Source organism: Chionomys nivalis, chromosome 1 (assembly GCF_950005125.1).
Source record: "Chionomys nivalis chromosome 1, mChiNiv1.1, whole genome shotgun sequence".
NCBI lineage: Eukaryota > Metazoa > Chordata > Mammalia > Rodentia > Cricetidae > Chionomys > Chionomys nivalis.
The window spans coordinates 4163762-4180934 of record NC_080086.1 but is presented as its reverse complement, the minus strand read 5'-3'; the positions used below and the strand labels follow the sequence as shown (position 1 = coordinate 4180934).

General features: G+C 46.6%; 1 protein-coding gene across 2 annotated transcripts in view; it reads right to left on the bottom strand.

Moving 5' to 3' along the window:
• Itpr2 (inositol 1,4,5-trisphosphate receptor type 2) overlaps positions 1 to 17173 on the bottom strand; it is a 398346-nt gene that overhangs the window by 135417 nt on the left and 245756 nt on the right. For both annotated transcript variants that reach the window (XM_057792035.1, XM_057792044.1), the window contains 2 exons: positions 2876 to 2984; positions 1676 to 1863 (listed from right to left, as the gene is read on the bottom strand). In XM_057792035.1, coding sequence (XP_057648018.1) covers positions 1676 to 1863; positions 2876 to 2984 — 297 coding nt within the window. The remainder of the gene's footprint in view (positions 1 to 1675; positions 1864 to 2875; positions 2985 to 17173) is intronic.

The following is a 17173-nucleotide window of genomic DNA, read 5'->3' as shown; positions in this document are numbered from 1 at the left end:
AAACAAGGTCACAGCAGAGGCAAAGGCAAGGAGTTGCAACGATGGTTTGAGAAGCAGGGACTGAAGTGTTAGGAAGAAGAGATATCACCCAGTTTTGTCACCAAGGGATAACCAGCCAGGAGACAGGGTGACCAGTCACAGTCAAAAGTGACTTCTAGTTTTCAGTCAGACAGCCAGAAGCCGTGGTGCCAATCTCGGGGAGAAGAGGAGCCCTCACATGAGGCTGGAGAAGAGAATTTGGAGGCAGCGGTGGAGGAGGTAAGGGAGCAGGGGTCCAGAATCCAGGTAGTAAAGGTTCCAGAAGAATGAAGACGTTCCCAGTGATCAATGCCACAGAAACATCAGGCAAATAAAGACCAAAGGGTGGGTCTAGGAAGCAATGAGCTGGCATTTAAAAGCAGAGACTGCAGTTCTCCTGGAGCTGGCTGGCACGGCCAGCATCCACAAGAGGATGACGGGCAATCCTCTGGGACGACCCTCTGTGGTCCAGTGAAATCTGCTAGATATACCCGGTGACAAATTAAAGCAAAATCTGACAGGGCTTCTGCCTGCCCTTCATGGGGCCAATAGGTTTGGGAATTTCTAGCCAGTTGGAGTTATGTGTCACCTTCATGGCTTCAGAAAATATAGGGAGATTGGGTTACTGAGCAACGAGCCAGGAAACTCACAAGTGCTCTCTGGGAAGTTTCCAGAGCTCAGGCTCATGGAGCACACTGTTGGGCACAGAGGATGCAAGGGAAACCTGGCAGGGGTCTCCAAGGGACAGGAGTGCTGGCTAGACAGGATCACATCCTTGGTGTGCATGTGAGCACAGTGCGCCCAGCGCCACCGTGGAGCACATGAGCACAGTGCGTCCAGCACCACCATGGAGCACGTGAGCACAGTGCCCACCACTGTCACCATGAAGCACATGAGCACAGTGCCCAGCGCCACCATGGAGCACATCATGTGAGCACAGTGCCCACCATCATCATGAAGCATGTGAGCACAGTGCCCACCGTTACCATGAAGCGCGTGAGCACGGCTCCCTACCACCACCGTGTCTCCTGCTGCAGAGTGAGCTTCAAGCGATGTTATGTTTAGAGAAAGAGGAAAGCCCTATCATTTCTATAGCATATCAAATAAGTTTATGAGGGAAATGTGATTTGTGAGGTGTTTTGTTTGTGCCAGCGAGGAGAAGCTACAAGAATGCTTTTGCCTTGGTTTCTTTAACAAGTGAGTAAGAAACCGGAAATACTGGAAGAGCCAGAGATCAGGGAAGACCAGAGCAAAACTGGGATGGCAACATGCACAAACTCACAGCAGCTGTGGCCGCCTGCACACAATCAAGCCAGCGAATATTCCAGCATAGAGAGAGAAGAAGCTTGGGGGCTGTCAGCCCTGGCTGGGGATCTGCGGGTGTGTCCTGGCTTCTGGGCAGGGAGAGTCAGTTTTCTACAAGGGGGTGGCTCCCGGAAGGTTAACTACGCTCTAGAAGATGGGTCTGTATACAAAAAGGCACCCAAAGTTTACTGGGATGGCAGCAGAGAAGACACAAAGCTGGGGGAGAGTAAGGAGGTGGGGTGGATATGTGGAGCGTTAGAGGAGTGGAGAGGAGAGATGTGAACAAAATCCACTCTGTGAAGTTCTCAAAACCAAAATCGTTCTTTTAAAAACTAGAAACGACAGGCGGCACCTGGTTTTGCGTGTTTCCTCCCTCCAGCAAGGCGATGCCCAACAAAATGCCTTCGGAAAAGATCCTGTCGTTCTTGGTGTTGACGATGACATCAATGACAAGCTCGGATGCTCCTTCCTTGTCCAGCAGACACTGGATATCCGACATGGAAATCCCCATCTTATCCGTGTCCTGTCCAGAGAAGCCTCCTGTGGTGGGGAGAAACAAGAAAGTAAAACCAGCAAACCGACTTTCATCACAAACACCGTTCAGCAGTAGACAGCATTTCCAAGTTCTCAAGCCATAACATGGGCCACAGGAAAGTTCAGCTCAAATACAAAGTGTATAAAGATGGAAATCATACAGAGATGTCCAATGTGTTACTAAATGCACTCTAGAAAGAGCTGCAGAGAGGGCTCAGCAGTTGCAAGCACTGGCTGCTCTGGCCAAGGACCTGGGTTTGATTCTAGCACCCACATGGTGGCTCACAACCATCTGTAACCCCAGTTCCAAGGAATCCAACAGTCACCAAGCATACATGTGATGTTGGTATAGGAGGGTCTTCTATCTATCTATCTGTTGCTTTCATTGGTTAATTAATAAACTGTTTGGCCTGATAGGTCAGAACATAGGTAGGCGGGGAAGACAGAACAGAGGGAGGAAGAAAGCAGAGACAGGCAGACGCCATGAAGCTCCGGCCCAAGATGGACGTAGGTTAGAATCTTCCTGGTAAGCCACCACCTCGTGGTGCTACACAGATTATTAGAAATGGGTTAATCAATATGTGAGAATTAGCCAATAAGAGGCTGGAACTAATGGGCCTGACAGTGTTTAAATGAATACAGTTTCCATGTTATTATTTCCGGGGCTAAGCCAGCCTTGTGAGAGCTAGGCGGGACAAAAAGCAGGCCTGCTCGCCTCCTTACTACATGGTGTGCAGACACACATGCAGGCACTCACACATATGTATAAGATAAAAATAAATAAGCCTTTATAAAAATACTCTACAAATTTTGTCCTAGTGTGTATGACAAAACCAAAACAAACTATCCAGAGTTAAAAGACAAAAATTCACCATGGTGCTCACCCTGTGGGTTCAGGAACCCCAAAATACACAGAAGTTTTCCTGGTGTTTTAAGTGAATATTTCACATTTGTGTCACCTAAGTCAGACAGGAGAGTAGCGCTGCCGTTAAACCCTAAATGGGGAACGAGAACGTACCTCCCACTTGCGCAGTCTTGGCATAGGCCCCTGACAGAGGTCCGTTGGCGCCTACACCATGGTCACCTTTGAAGTACCGATTCAGAAGGATTTTCCGGAGTATGCTACCCTGGAAGAGGAGAGCTGTCATCATTTTTAAAAACAAAACTAAAGGATGTTGACAAGCTAAATGCAAGTATGTCTGAAGTAAAAATGTGAGAAAAATAATTTTATATCAAATCAGTGTTTTCTGAGGGAAAGTCGCGAAGGTCCCAGGAACAGTAATAAATTTGCTTTTTATCATCAATGAGGTGATCACGGGGCTCCCGCACACAGTGTGGAGATGTCGCCTCATCCCAGAACCCACCAAGTTGTGCATATTAGACACATGCCAACTAGGCAGCTGTGGAGCTAGCTCAGCGGGTAAAAGATCTTGTCATCCAGCCTGGGGTCCTGAATTCAAGCCCAGTGTGGACTTGGTAGATGGAGAAACCTTCTGACTTCCACATATGTGCCGTGGCATGCACGTGCACACACAATAAATGAATAAAAAACTAAAGCAAACCAGCTGCATATATATGTATATATGCATGTATGCATATTCGTATGTATAAATGTACATACACATTTATATTTACAGGCCAAGGAGTTGGCTTAGTGATGAAAACCCTTGAAGACAAGCCCGAGAATCCGAGCTTAATCCCTGGGATATAGACGGGAGAGAGAAAACCAATTCCTACACACATGTGCTGTGTCATGCACATGACCCCTACACACACACACACACACACATTAAATCAATATAATAAATGGAAGTTTACTCAATGGGAAAAGTTCATTACTGGCTGCAGATACACAGCTCACAGGCCATGAGCAAGACTGCATGACTGGCTGCAGATACACAGCTCACAGGCCATGAGCAAGACTGCATGACTGGCTGCAGATACACAGCTCACAGGCCATGAGCAAGACTGCATGACTGGCTGCAGATACACAGCTCACAGGCCATGAGCAAGACTGCATGACTGGCTGCAGATACACAGCTCACAGGCCATGAGCAAGGGCTGCACTTTTCTGTCTGTTAACCCCAGCCATGTCCAGGTGCCTGCTCCACTGGTCTGCGACTCTTCCCCAATGCTTATCATGAGTCCTGCTACTCGGAATCCCGCGCACTCCTCCCCAGTACTGTGACACCGGGTTCCTGCCTTTCCTGTCTCTCTCTGAGCACTCCGGTTATTCTGTTCCCAGTAGCTAGGGGCTTGCCCTGACTCCCTGTGTTGGGTTTCCCCCTCCCATGACCCCTCTCCCCATCTGTAGTGGCTTCTCTTGCTCTGTTGCACACTCGGGCCTGGCAGTCATTGCGTCTCCTCCAACCTGACCTCAACCGACTAAGCCTCTCAGTGCTTCCCTTGGATTCCTGCTCCCTGTCTGGTACTGGCACAGGAAGCTCAGGAGGGAACATCCCTTCTCTCTTCAACCTGCTTTCCTCTCCTTATCAACTCATCATAAGAGCATTACCATCATCCTGGCTGCTGGCTGACAAGGGCTTCTGAATCCTAGCTTTCTGTGGGAGCTTCTGGGTGCCTTTGACGCTCTATATAAACCAAAGTAAGATCCATTTCCTACATCTTCCTGTTTGCTGGAGGACATGGCCAGTCTTCCCTCTGCAGTCTACACGCCCCTGAGAAGTCACTCCTTCAGGCACCATTCTAAGTGAAGAAGGTAGAAGCTTCCTGACTGCCGACTTGATTAGATTTAGAGTCACCATGGCAACACACCTCTAGGTGTGCCCTTGAGAGTGTTTCCAGGAAGTTTAACTGGGGAAGGAAGACCTACCCAAATGGGAACAGAACCACCTCATGGATTGGGGACTCAGAATTAACAAAAAGGAACAGGTGTTCATCCCTCTTTGCTTCCTGCCTACAGCTGTGATGTGGCCAGATGCCTCAGCATCCTTGTGCATCTGGCCATCCCTGCCATCAGGCCTACACCCTCAGAGGGAGCCAGAATAGATCTCCCCAACCTGAAGGAGCTTTCGTCCAGTATTTCATCACATGTCAAAGAGAAAAGAACCAACACAGCCTCCAGAGTTGACAGCGTGGTGAGTTCCTTTACTGCCATGTGCTCTGAGACTCCAGAAGCCTTTCAAGGGGGCAGCTGACCCCAGCAGGCTGTGTGAGGCACACACACCCATGAACATCACAGCAGATCTATCTCGCACACAGTGAGCCACAGGATGTCCCTGGTGTAATGGTAAAAACACAATGCTGCAGGTCCCTAAGTGGCAGCAGCGGACCACCAGACCATGGCGGGCCATGAAGGCAGCCAGGTCCCAGGAGGAGCCACAGCCACTGCAAGTGAGAGATAGATGGATAGGCAAGCCATGAAGAGTGAGGCTGGATATTTATTTAATGGGTTATGGAGGGGAAAGGGAAAGGAGGGAAGGGGGGAAGGGGGAAGAACAGAGAGGGGTGGCAGGTAGCAGGCAGCAGGTCCCAAGACCACAGTGGGCCACTGAGGCAGCCAGGTCCCAGGCAGGGAGCCATATGGTGGGTGAGAGACTGCGATGAATAGGCATGTCATGTGACCACATGGCAGGTCTCTGAAGGCAGCTGGTACTGGGCAGAGAGCTACACAGCGGGTGAGAGACAGAGACTTGGATAGGCACGCCATGCAGAGTGAGGTTGGATATTTATTTAATGGGTTATGGAAGGGAAGGGGAGAGAGGGTAAGGGGAGAAGGGGGAAGAGCAGAAAGAGAGAGAGAAAGAGAGAGAGAGAGAGAGCCAGAGGAGGGAGGAGAGGAGCCACAGCAGCAGCTACCTCTTTGGGAGAGGGTCGGAAAGGGAAAGAGAGCTCAGGCCAGATGGGGAAGGCCAAAGGAAGATCTGCTTGCCTCAGGTGCTAGGGTATGTGTGTGTGAGTAGACGGGTCTTGTCTCTTAAATGGACAGGATAGACCATTACATCTGGTGTTAAGGCCCCAAGAATTTAATGGACATTCCATGTCTGTTTATCTTCACAGTGGCTTTCACTTATTGATGCTTTTATTCTTGGAGCACAGACAGCCACTGCTTCTTGCCTTGGGTTTTCTCCCTCTAGCACCTTTTCATGTAAGGTTGCAGTACACAGAGTTGATGACAGGGCTGAGAAGAAACTGGGGGAGGAAAAGCTGACTTCCCCACTGGATGAACCTCTGCGGGCCTTTATTAAGCCTAAGGAATTCCCCCAGTGGTTCAGCAGGAGACAGCATGGGCACTATCGCAAAGGACCTGGGTTCAATTCCCAGCACCCATACATGTCAGGTGACTCATGGCTCCAGGGCTTCAGGGGGAGCCTACACTCATGTACACACACACACACACACAATTAAAAATAGATCTTTTCAAAAACTACCTAAGGAACCCAAAAATGTTCTTAGCTAGATGAAAGAGCCATATAAATAAGTATTACTTCCTCTTTTTTTCTTTCTTTTTTTAAGGAAGGGAACTTTGTGTCAAATTAGCTCTGTCTTTCTAAGGAACGATCCTCCATTTCTCTGGTATCCAGTGAACTTTTCCTCTGCCTCTCCAAATGTCAGGAGGTGTTGCTGCTGCCACCACTACTATTCTGAAACAGTCTCACTCTAGAGCCCGACATGGCCATCAACTCATTGCAATCCTCCTGCCTCTGCCTGCAGAGTGCTTGGGTTGCAGGCATGTACCACCGTGCCCGGCCAATACAGGTTTGAGAGTTTGCCTGTTATGCACACTAATCATGTCTCTCTCCTCCACAGACTGATGGATATAGCCCTGCAAGACAAGCTGGGTTCTATGAGGACCAAGGAAGACAGAAGTAGAAACTAAGTCCTCTTCTTGTGTAGTCAGGGTCTGTGAAGAACCTGCTGAGGCAAGGTCTGGTTCCCATGAACCCATTTCTGTAAGAAGCTCTTATTCACACCTTTAATATAATTCTCCCCAAACTTCAAACAAGAAATAAATATCACCCTTTGAAAGTGGACAGGATGAGGAGGAAGAAAAATGGAAGATCTGTGCATAGTGACCCCACCTGTAATCCTAGCTCATAGGATGCTGAAGCAGGAGGATTGCCATGGATGACAGGCCAGCCGGCACTACATAGTGAGTTCCAGGTACCGAGCTACAGAGTGAGAGACCTCGTCAAAAATAAAACACTATATTATTATTTTAGCACTATATTTTTTAAAAATTTCATTATAGGGTTAGGAGGATAAAAACCAGAGTCAAATCTGCTACATTACACAAATAATCATCATATTTGCCAATGAGGTAAAACTTTCTTAGGCAGATAAAACACAGACTGGTGAGCACCAGTCACCAAGCAAAGCCTCCTCCGTGGGTCCATGCTGCATTGCCCAACAAATATCAGAACCCACAGAATGGGAAGGGCAGTGGTTGAACTCCTTCCTGAGGCTTCTGGGAGAGGCACACTTCCCAGCTCTGGGCCATACAGAGTGAGCAGATTCAAGGATGCCCCCGCGAGGTCAACACAGCCGAGCACACCGAAGCGCCCAGCTTTGCACGGCTATGCATTTCCTGAGTTTATACCACACTTTCTCACGAAAGTGGAAATTTTATCTAAGATACTGAAAAGAGGGGGGAAATTATCAACCACCTCAAAATCCTAGCTTTTTCCCTATTAATCATGGTGAGGGAAAAGTCAGGGACAAGCACGTACTTACATCACTATAGAAAATGTACTCCATAATTTCACATAAAGTAAAAAAATCGATCTTGGTTTGAAGGTCAGTTTCCAGCTAAGACAGTCATCCCTACTTCAGCAGGGTAGACTCCAACACTGGCACGCCAAGAGCTGGCAGAACGCTGGTGTCATCTACCAAACACTGGTCCCCCAGCTATAAGCGCCACGTCATAGTGTGCCATGGGTCATCCATGGTCTGTCCTCTCAGTGATGGGGCATGGAGTGGGAGCGTCAGTGTAAGACATGTCCCTAAACCATTTTAAGTCAAATAAAACAATTGTAGAATCTATTAGATACTCTAGCGCCAGGCTTGTTAAATATTTCTGAGCTGTGACTGCCCTGGCAGAAACTGAGGCTGGAACTAAATGCACCAAATGCCATTTGAAAAATAATTCCAGGCTGAGATGTCTGACTTCTGTGCTGAGTCTCCAGAGCCACAGTGAGCACCCTCAGTGGCCTCCCACAGAAAGTGCTGGGGTAGGCCCACTAGCGAGGATTGTCCTCTGTGGCCGCCTCTCTGTCAGAGGCAATTCCAGGCCACAAGGCATAGCTCCCAGCCAACATCTTCACAGGAACACATTCCAGATGTGCGAACTGTTACAGAGCCAAGAAAACTGCGGCCACCTTCTGAAATTACAACAAAAATCTCCATAAAAAGCCCTGTCTGTAGCCAGAGGAGGCGTGCTGACAGTCTGTGGAGACACCCGGACACTGCCCAGTTGCTTTGATTTCCTGGTCACTCCCTGCTACGTTAGGCTGAGTCCAAGGTATCAGAAACCAAGCAACCCAGAAACGGTTGGCTTTGGTGGACAGAATGGAGAAAAATAAGCATTTATCCTAGGAAAGTCTAAAGGCTTTTCTCTGGAAAGCAGTACACTGCTTGCCATTTTAGACATGAACGGTGGGAGGTGAGGGCTCTAGGGTGTTCCCAAGCCCCTAAAAGGTCACCTAATGCATTTTCCCGTTAGGAGGAATCTAATCGAGGCTCATGAAACAAGCAACACAACAGCATCCTCAAACACGGGTCCTTCAAAGATGCTCAACTCGGGGTTCCCCTTAACGATGCCCAGGCAGATCTGGAAGCTGTAGCTGTTGGGCCTCCAGGGGCTACCACCTCATTTAATGCTAACCTTCGCTGCAGATACTGGGTGTTTCTGAAGTCTTTGACTTTTGACAGTTTATCTGATTAAGAATGTTCTCTTTGGAATGCCTGGCGGTAAAGAGCCACGGCTCTGTATCAACTCTATCCTCGTGGAATTATACTGAGCCCATCGTCACAACCAGCTACCGCCTGTGGGGTGTTCCTTGGAGGAATTGTGGCCCAGCTCACAGCATTTGCCAGTCCCAGTCAGGCCCATCCAACGTGCAGTCTAGGCGAGCCACGAACACCATTCAACACAAAATCTTACACATATTTAGACATGTGGCAACATTTTTCTTTTTTTCCTTTTTGGTAACTCTTAAGTGGGAACAGTTGTTATAGCTGAAAACTGGCCTTCAAACTAAGATAGAAAAAATTTCACTTTATTTGAGGTGATGGAATATATTTTCCATAGTGATGTAAGTAGAGTTCTCAGCCATAAACCTTGTAAATGGCAAGGTCAGACCACAACACACCTCCAGGCTTGCTAGATATCCTGTTCTCTGAGTCACTTTCTCTTTAACTGCCTTTCTCAGCTTTAGAAAGATGAGACACTCAAATGCCATCAACAGTCTGTCTGTGTTCACAGCACAGCAACCCCATGACACACAAATACACACTAGTGGCCGTCCTAAGGGCAATGGTGCCACAGCGATCCTGCTGAAAATGCTCAAGAAGTACAGGAAGGGAAACCGATGCACGTTAGGGGCCAGCCCCGGCTTCATGGACAGTTCCAGGACAGCCTGAGGCACATGGTAAGACTCTGTCTGAAAATAAAATAATCAAGAAAACAAATAAATCATAACTGAGGACTAGAACAGAACATTTATTTGCACACAAGGCAATCCACCTCTGAACCTTTTTCTCCCCGCCTCACTCTATCCTTGTTTTTTTTTTTATCAATTATAAGGACATTTATCTCATACCTACTGTGTGACAAGGACTAGGAAAGGGACTCCCAGCTACTGTGGAATATTCCCTTACACTGTGATTGGTTTAATAAACAAGCTGACTGGCCAATAGGTGAACAGGATAAAGTTTGGCTGGGAAGCCAAACTGAGAATGATGGGAAGGAGAAGGGTGGAGTCAGGGGAGTCATGAGCCAGATGCAGAGGGAACAGGAGATGAACATGACCTGCTAGTAAAGGTATAGCCATATGGCAGAGCATAAATAAGAAATATGGGTTAACTTAAAATGTAAGAGCTAGTTAGTGATAAGCCTGAGCTATTGGCCAAGCATTTGTAATTAATATTAAGCCTCAGAGTGTTATCTGTGACCTAGCAATCAGGACAGGAAATGTCCACCTACACCCAACAGCAACATATGCTAGTAAAACACAAACAGACAAAGCTGAGACATGAAGCTTTGATGTGGGATTCCACTCTGTACACTGTGAATGTATTTTATTATCATTGGCTAATAGAAAAGCTGCTTTGGCCTATGACATGGCAGAATAGAGCTAGGTGGGAAAACTAACTTGAATGCAGGAAGAAAGAAGGCAGGGTCAGGTAAACACCATGTAGTTGTCAAAGGAGAAAGATGCCAGAACCTTTCTGGTAAACCACAGCCTGGTGGTGATGCACAGATTAATAGAAAAGGGTTCATTTAAGAGCTAGCTAGCAATATGCCTGAGCCATCTGCCAAGCACTGTTGTAATTAATATAGTTTTGTGTGATTATTTGGGTCTAGGTAGCCGGGAAGCCAAAGCAGAGTCTCCGTTTACAGACGTTATTGTTTATTGGTAAAAAAGAATTCTCACCAGTCCATATGGTTTCATTTTCAAGACTTTGATGTTTAAACTGTGTGATGATGCTGGCTATACAGTGACTCCACAACCCCTCCAGGGTCAGCAAATGTCCTGACTGCAACAGACGCTGAGAAGGCGTGGCTCACAGTGAGGTGGGAAGGAGCTGCAGACATAGTCTTTGGGGTACAATAAAAGCTCTGCACATCTGACCTGCAGGACCATCAACCCAAAGGCTCTCCCAGTGGTCTGAAACTAGGGTCTGTTTCATATCTGAGCTCAGCACTAGAGTGAGCCATCCCTGAACTAGAGTGAGCCCTCCCTAGATTGGAGCTAGCCCTCACTGGCCGAGCTTGAGAGTCTGTTGCTGCTACTGTTTGGTTTTTCAGTGACTGATTACTTTTCATTCAATCTTTAGGGCAAAAGGTAAAAATCTGAGATGACCCTGTATATAAGCTGTGCAGGCAAGCATTTTGTTTGTTTGGGGTTTTTGTTTATTTGTTGAATTAAAAAAAAAAAACTCAGAATTTTATGCCGCTCAAGCTGGCTTTAAGGCCAGCTGGACTGGGACTGAATAAGCATGAGTTGAAACTGGACTCTCTGAACACGGCGGACAATGAAGGCTGATGAGAAGCCAAGGACAATGGCACTAGGTTTCGATCCTAATACATGAACTGGCTTTGTGAGAGCTTAGCCTGTTTGGACGCTCACCTTCCTGGACCTAGATAGAAGTGGGAGGACCTTGGTCTTCCCGCAGGGCAGGGAATTTGTACTGCTCTTCAGTATCGAGAGGGAGGGGGAATGGAGTGGGGGGAGGAGAAGAGGAGTGGGGATAGGGAAAGGGGAGTGGGGGGAGGGGGCAATATTTGGGAGGAGGGGGAGGGAAATGGGAAATGGGGACAGGTGGAAATTTTAATTAAAAAAGAATAAAAATAATAAAAAAAAGAGGTGTGCAACCAAGCGTGACCGTGAACTCCTGATCCGCCTCCCACTCCCTCCAGAGTGCTGACTGCAGACATGTACCAGAAGGGCTACACATGAAGGCAAGCTCTAAAGATCATTTCCTTATTGGAGAAAAACTACTGGATTCACACATCAGGAATCATTAGCTCATAAAGTGACCCTGAAGTAGTGAAGAGCCTTACATCTGTCAACTCAGGACATCTGTAGCCACCTATCTAACTACTAGTTATTCCTATAATTTCAGGACACCTGCAGACACTTATCTAACTAGTAGTTATTACTGTACCCTCAGGGCACCTGCAGACACCTATCTAACTACCAGTTATTACTGTAACCTCAGGACAGCTGCAGACACCTACCTAACTACTAGTTATTACTGTAACCTCAGGGGACATTTGCAGACACCTAACTACCAGTTATTACTGTGCCCTCAGGGCACCTGCAGACACCTATCTAACTACTAGTTATTACTGTACCCTCAGGACAGCTGCAGACACCTATCTAACTACTAGTTATAATTGTAACCTCAGGACATCTGCAGACACCTATCTAACTACTAGTTATTGCTGTAACCTCAGGTGACAACTGCAGATGCCTATCTAACTACTAGTTACAACTGTAACCTCAGGACATCTGCAGACATCCATTCAACTAGTAGCTGTTTCTGAAAAGTGAAATCAAAGTTATAAGCAAACATCTGTTTTCAGCCCTCCAAGGATTATTCCCAAAAGTTTCTCCAGAGATGCAGGATGATGGCAATCCCATGATCCATCACAGCCAATCAAGTTAAAGCACACAGGAGGCAGAGCCAGGGAGATCTTTGTGAATTTGAGGCCAGACTGATCTACAGAATGAGTTCTAGGACAGTCAAACCCTGTCTCAAAAGAATCAAACCAAATAAATAAATAAGTAAAACCCTAAACAAACACACTCTCCCCCCGTTAATTGGTCTGAGGAACCCCTTCTTTAATGGGTTTAACCCTAAACTTCCTCTTCCACATTATGACCCTCCTCATTTCAGGAAACCTCCCATGGACGTGTGGTCTTCTAGAGAATTCCTCTGCATACACAGTCTTTACACAGGTGTTATTTTTAGGACACCAATGACCCATCAAGCTGGCTTTAGAGGAATCTAAATTTCATACTGATCTCTGTTTCCCTGCTATTAGAATTTGTAGTGAGTGGAATAATGAACTCCAGCCATGGTTGCTGATGGAGGAAGGTCATTGGTTAAAAAATAAAGAAACTGCTTGACCCTCATAGGTTAGAACATAGGTGGGTGGAGTAAACAGAACAGAATGCTGGGAGGAAGAGGAAGTGAGCTCAGATGCAGGGCAGCTCCTCTCAGAGACAGAAGCAATGCAGCTCATCGCCAGGCCAGACGCGATGAAGCAAGCCACCAGGTCAGACATGTTGAATCTTTCCTGGTAAGACTGGTGCTCACAGATTATTAGAGATGGGTTGATCTATATATGAGAATTAGCCAGTAAGGGCTAGAGCTAATGGGCCAAGCAATGTTTATATGAATACAGGTTGTGTGTTGTTATTTCGGGGCATAAGCTAGCCAGGCTACCGGGAGCTGGGGCGGAAGGAACACAGCCCGCAGCTCCCCACAACAGGTTGCACACTTACTGACCACAGAAGATTAGTGACCTCCAGCTGTGGTTGCACACTTACTGAGCACAGAGGAGCAGTGACTTCCAACCATGGTTGCACACTTACTGAGCACAGATTGACACTGGATCTTGTGGGACAGGGGATAAAGAGCTGCAGATGGAAGGGACCAGAGGCCTCAGCCCCATTCTCCTTCCTGCTCCCTGGTGGCTCTTCCTAGAGCACAGCCATGAGCTCCAGGCTGCGGTCTCTCTGTGCTGCCAAGAGAGAATGGGTAGCTAGGCTATGAGAAGAAGTCCTGGTTCAGTAGAGCTAACCAGGACAACAGGGTGGTAGAAGGCCACCACCCACCCCACCCACAAACAACACACCCCATACCTCACATCCACACACCCTAACACAATCATGCTCTCACAGGTACAGACCACCATTCACACTCAGACACCTCTGCACACATGCCATCATCCCCACCACCTCCATTCATACAGATGGAGAAACACACCCACCACACACAACTCTGATACCACCACATATGCGAACCAACACATTTATAGACCACACCATACAAATACACATATATATACACCCAGCAAATATACACATATATACCACACCATACAAATACACACATATATACACCCAGCAAATATACACATATATACCTCACACACACCACAGACACATACCACATATACACACACACATATATGATATATGAGGGTCTTCTTTTTTCTTTTTTTTTTTTTTTTTTTTTTTGGTTTTTTCGAGACAGGGTTTCTCTGTAGCTTTGGAGCCTGTCCTGGAACTCCCTTTGTAGACCAGGCTGGTCTCGAACTCACAGAGATCTGCCTGCCTCTGCCTCCCGAGTGCTGGGATTAAAGGTGTGTGCCACCAACGCCCGGCATGAGGGTCTTCTGTTTTGTGTTGATTTCATTGGTTAAATAAAGAAACTGCCTTGGCTTTTTGATAGGGCAAAAAATTAGGTAGGCAGAGTAGATAGAAAGAATTCTGGGAGGAAGAAGGCAGTGAGGCAGATACCATGGCTCTCCTCTCCGAGACGGACATAGGTTAGACTCATCCTGGTAAGCCACAGTCACGTGGTGATATACAGATTATTAGAAATGGGTTAATTAAAATGTGAGAGTTAAACCAAGAAGAGGCTAGAGATAATGGGCCAGGCAGTGTTTAAATGAATACAGTTTCCATGTAATTATTTTGGGTAAAGCTAGCTGGAAGCCAGGGCAGCAGGAATGCAGCCCGCTGCTCCTTTTATTACACATATATACACACCACAGACACATACTACATATACACACACCACAGACACATACCACATATACACACACATATACATACACCACAGACACATACCACACACATACACACACACACTGGTGTGCACAAGAATGAGAAACATCACATCACACCCCAACACTAGGAACAGACTGTACTTTGCATCTAAGAACAAAGCAACAGTTGAATACCTGTCAATCAGTGAAAATGTTTGACAAAGGAAACAGGAAGCTAAATTTTAATAAATTCGGGTTAAATTTAGAATTTTTCAGGTAGAAGAGAAATAATTGTGGAGTCTATGAAATGAAGAATTCTACACAGATCAACTTCAAACAGAGATCTTGAGAATTAAGAATACACAAATGGACCAGATCAGTTCTTCTGTCTTGTGAGACCCACCTGAGCTACAAGGTCAAACACACACACACACACACACACACACACGTGACGGAAATGCCGGCTCCGTGGAGACCACCACAACTGGCTCCCATCTGGGCTCAGCCATGTACTAGCTCCGTGGTCTCAAGGATTCCACTGTCCTGTCCTGAGGCCCAGTTACAGATATCCATGCATAACACTATCTAAACTTCAATGTTATTTAAGATTGGGGATTCTGTATGTGAGAGGCCTTATGTCTTTGGCTGTATTGAGTTCTAAACAGGTGACTCCCAAATGTTTTCTTTAATGGTTAAAGAAGAATAAGCTTTGACCCCGGGAAGAGAGACGGTTTGGACAGAAGGCCACAGAGACAGGCACCTGTCAGTTGCTGCCATGAACTCCACTCTGCACAGCTACATGTTTATAAGGGCAGGTTAATAAGAGGCAGCACTGTGTCCTGTTCTCATCTCTATGCCTGCATACTTACCCTGCCCTATCCTCCCCTGCATGCTCACCCTGCCCTACCCTCCCCTGCAATCACCCAGTCCCATCCTCTCCTGCTGTGGTGCCAACTGCCTTTCAGTTTTCACCTTGCTAAAAAGCATAGGCCCACCTTAAGGTTCTGATTTCCCAAACTCATAACTCAATATTATGTGAATCTGTGAGTATAATGAAACAGACAGCCACTGTTCTCTTAAGATGCAGTTTGAAAAGAAAATTTACTTTTAAAAAGAAAATTAAACACACTCTGTCATCTCATGTGATTCTCAAAAATAGAAACTATTGCATTTCTTGCAAGTATGTTATAAAATTACAGAGTCTTTATTTCTGTCTAAATCGTATCAATCTAATTTTGGTAATTTTTGTTTTTATCTTTAGCACAGAATCTCACTATGTAGCCTAGGATGGCCTCACACTTAAAGTCCCCTGATCTCAGCCTGAGTGTTACAGGTATGAAATTCCGATAATTTCTTACCTTAATTTGTTCGTAAGAACATACATGTTCCTGTTATTACAAATGGCCCCATGCTCTCATGAGCTCCTGATTGAGTTCTCTGTAGAATGCATAATGTTTGAAAACCTTCCACAGCAAAAGCACAGGCAAGGATTAGAAGGACTAAGCTGCGGAACTCTTGCACACCCATTGGCATTTTAAAGCACAGACAGAGTTGTGACCTGAAGAACTTGCGGTCTTGGTTCAGACAAACAGGAGGATGCCCGAACTCCTTAAGCATGACTGCCTCAGGCCTTGGGAGGAGCTTGTTCAGAAACTCCTGGGCAGGCACCTCCCGGGCTTTTGAACAGTGCTGCCAATCATCTTACTCTGGTCATAGGCCACGACAGATATTTTACTGCCGTATCTAGAACAGTAACTACAGTCCAAGGTGCTAAAAATAAGGAAACCTTTTATTTTTCTATGTATGTGTATATGGTATGTGTACATGCTCACACATATGTGGGCTCATGTGTGTGTGGAGGGGTGCTTGTGTGTGAACGTGCATGTATGTGGGAGCCTGGGGTTGATGTTCCGCGTGTCTCCCCATCTTATATGTGAGGTGGGGGCTCTCACTAAAGCCGGTGCTTTGATTTCCTGTGGTCTGGCCAGCCAGCCTCGTCTGAGGTTCCATGACTCTACCTCCCAGGAGTGGGACTGGGGTGATCCACACACCCACCTGGCCATACCAAGGGTTCAGGATCCAAGTTCAGGTCCTCACAATTGCATCGGAAGAGCTTTATCTGCCAAGACACGTCCCAGCCCTAAGATTTTATTAATAACAATCAATGCATGTTTTTCCGGACAGCAGCTGCAAGTGCTGCAGCCCCTATAGTCACATTAAACACGTGATCAGCACAGACTTGTAAAATTAGTTTCTGCATGAAGCATGAAACTATTCACAGGCTGAGATGAAAACTCAAACTAAGTGTGACTGGAGGTGAACAAGCCAATTTGGCGATCATTTCACTGCATGTCCATCTGCTAAGGCTGAGCTAAACTTTCAGAATAAGAAAGAAAAAGTCAACACATACCTCTCCCCTCCTTCTCTGTCTGTAGTATGTACGGACGCACATAACACATAGATACATAGATGCTCCCACTCCTGGCTGAGAATGCATGCATGTGTAAAGCGTGGTCATGAAGTCAGTGAGGCATTAGAATCACATTGATATGCACGGACCGCTGAGCTGCCATATTTCACCAACTTTAATACACACTTTCCTCAACATTCTATTATTCATTATTACAGGTCACTTTAACATCAACAATGTGTCACAGATTCCGGAAGCCTTGTTTTGCTCCTTAGTGATAGCAGAACTGTGGTGTCACCCCTGGGAAGATACATCCGATTGAGTGAAGACATCCGTGTCATTTGCTGCCGCGGTGTTTAGATTGAATCCAGGGCCTCCTCACACACGTTAGGTGAGCTCTCTACCACTGAGCTACATCCCTGTCTGGAGTTCTTTGGCCC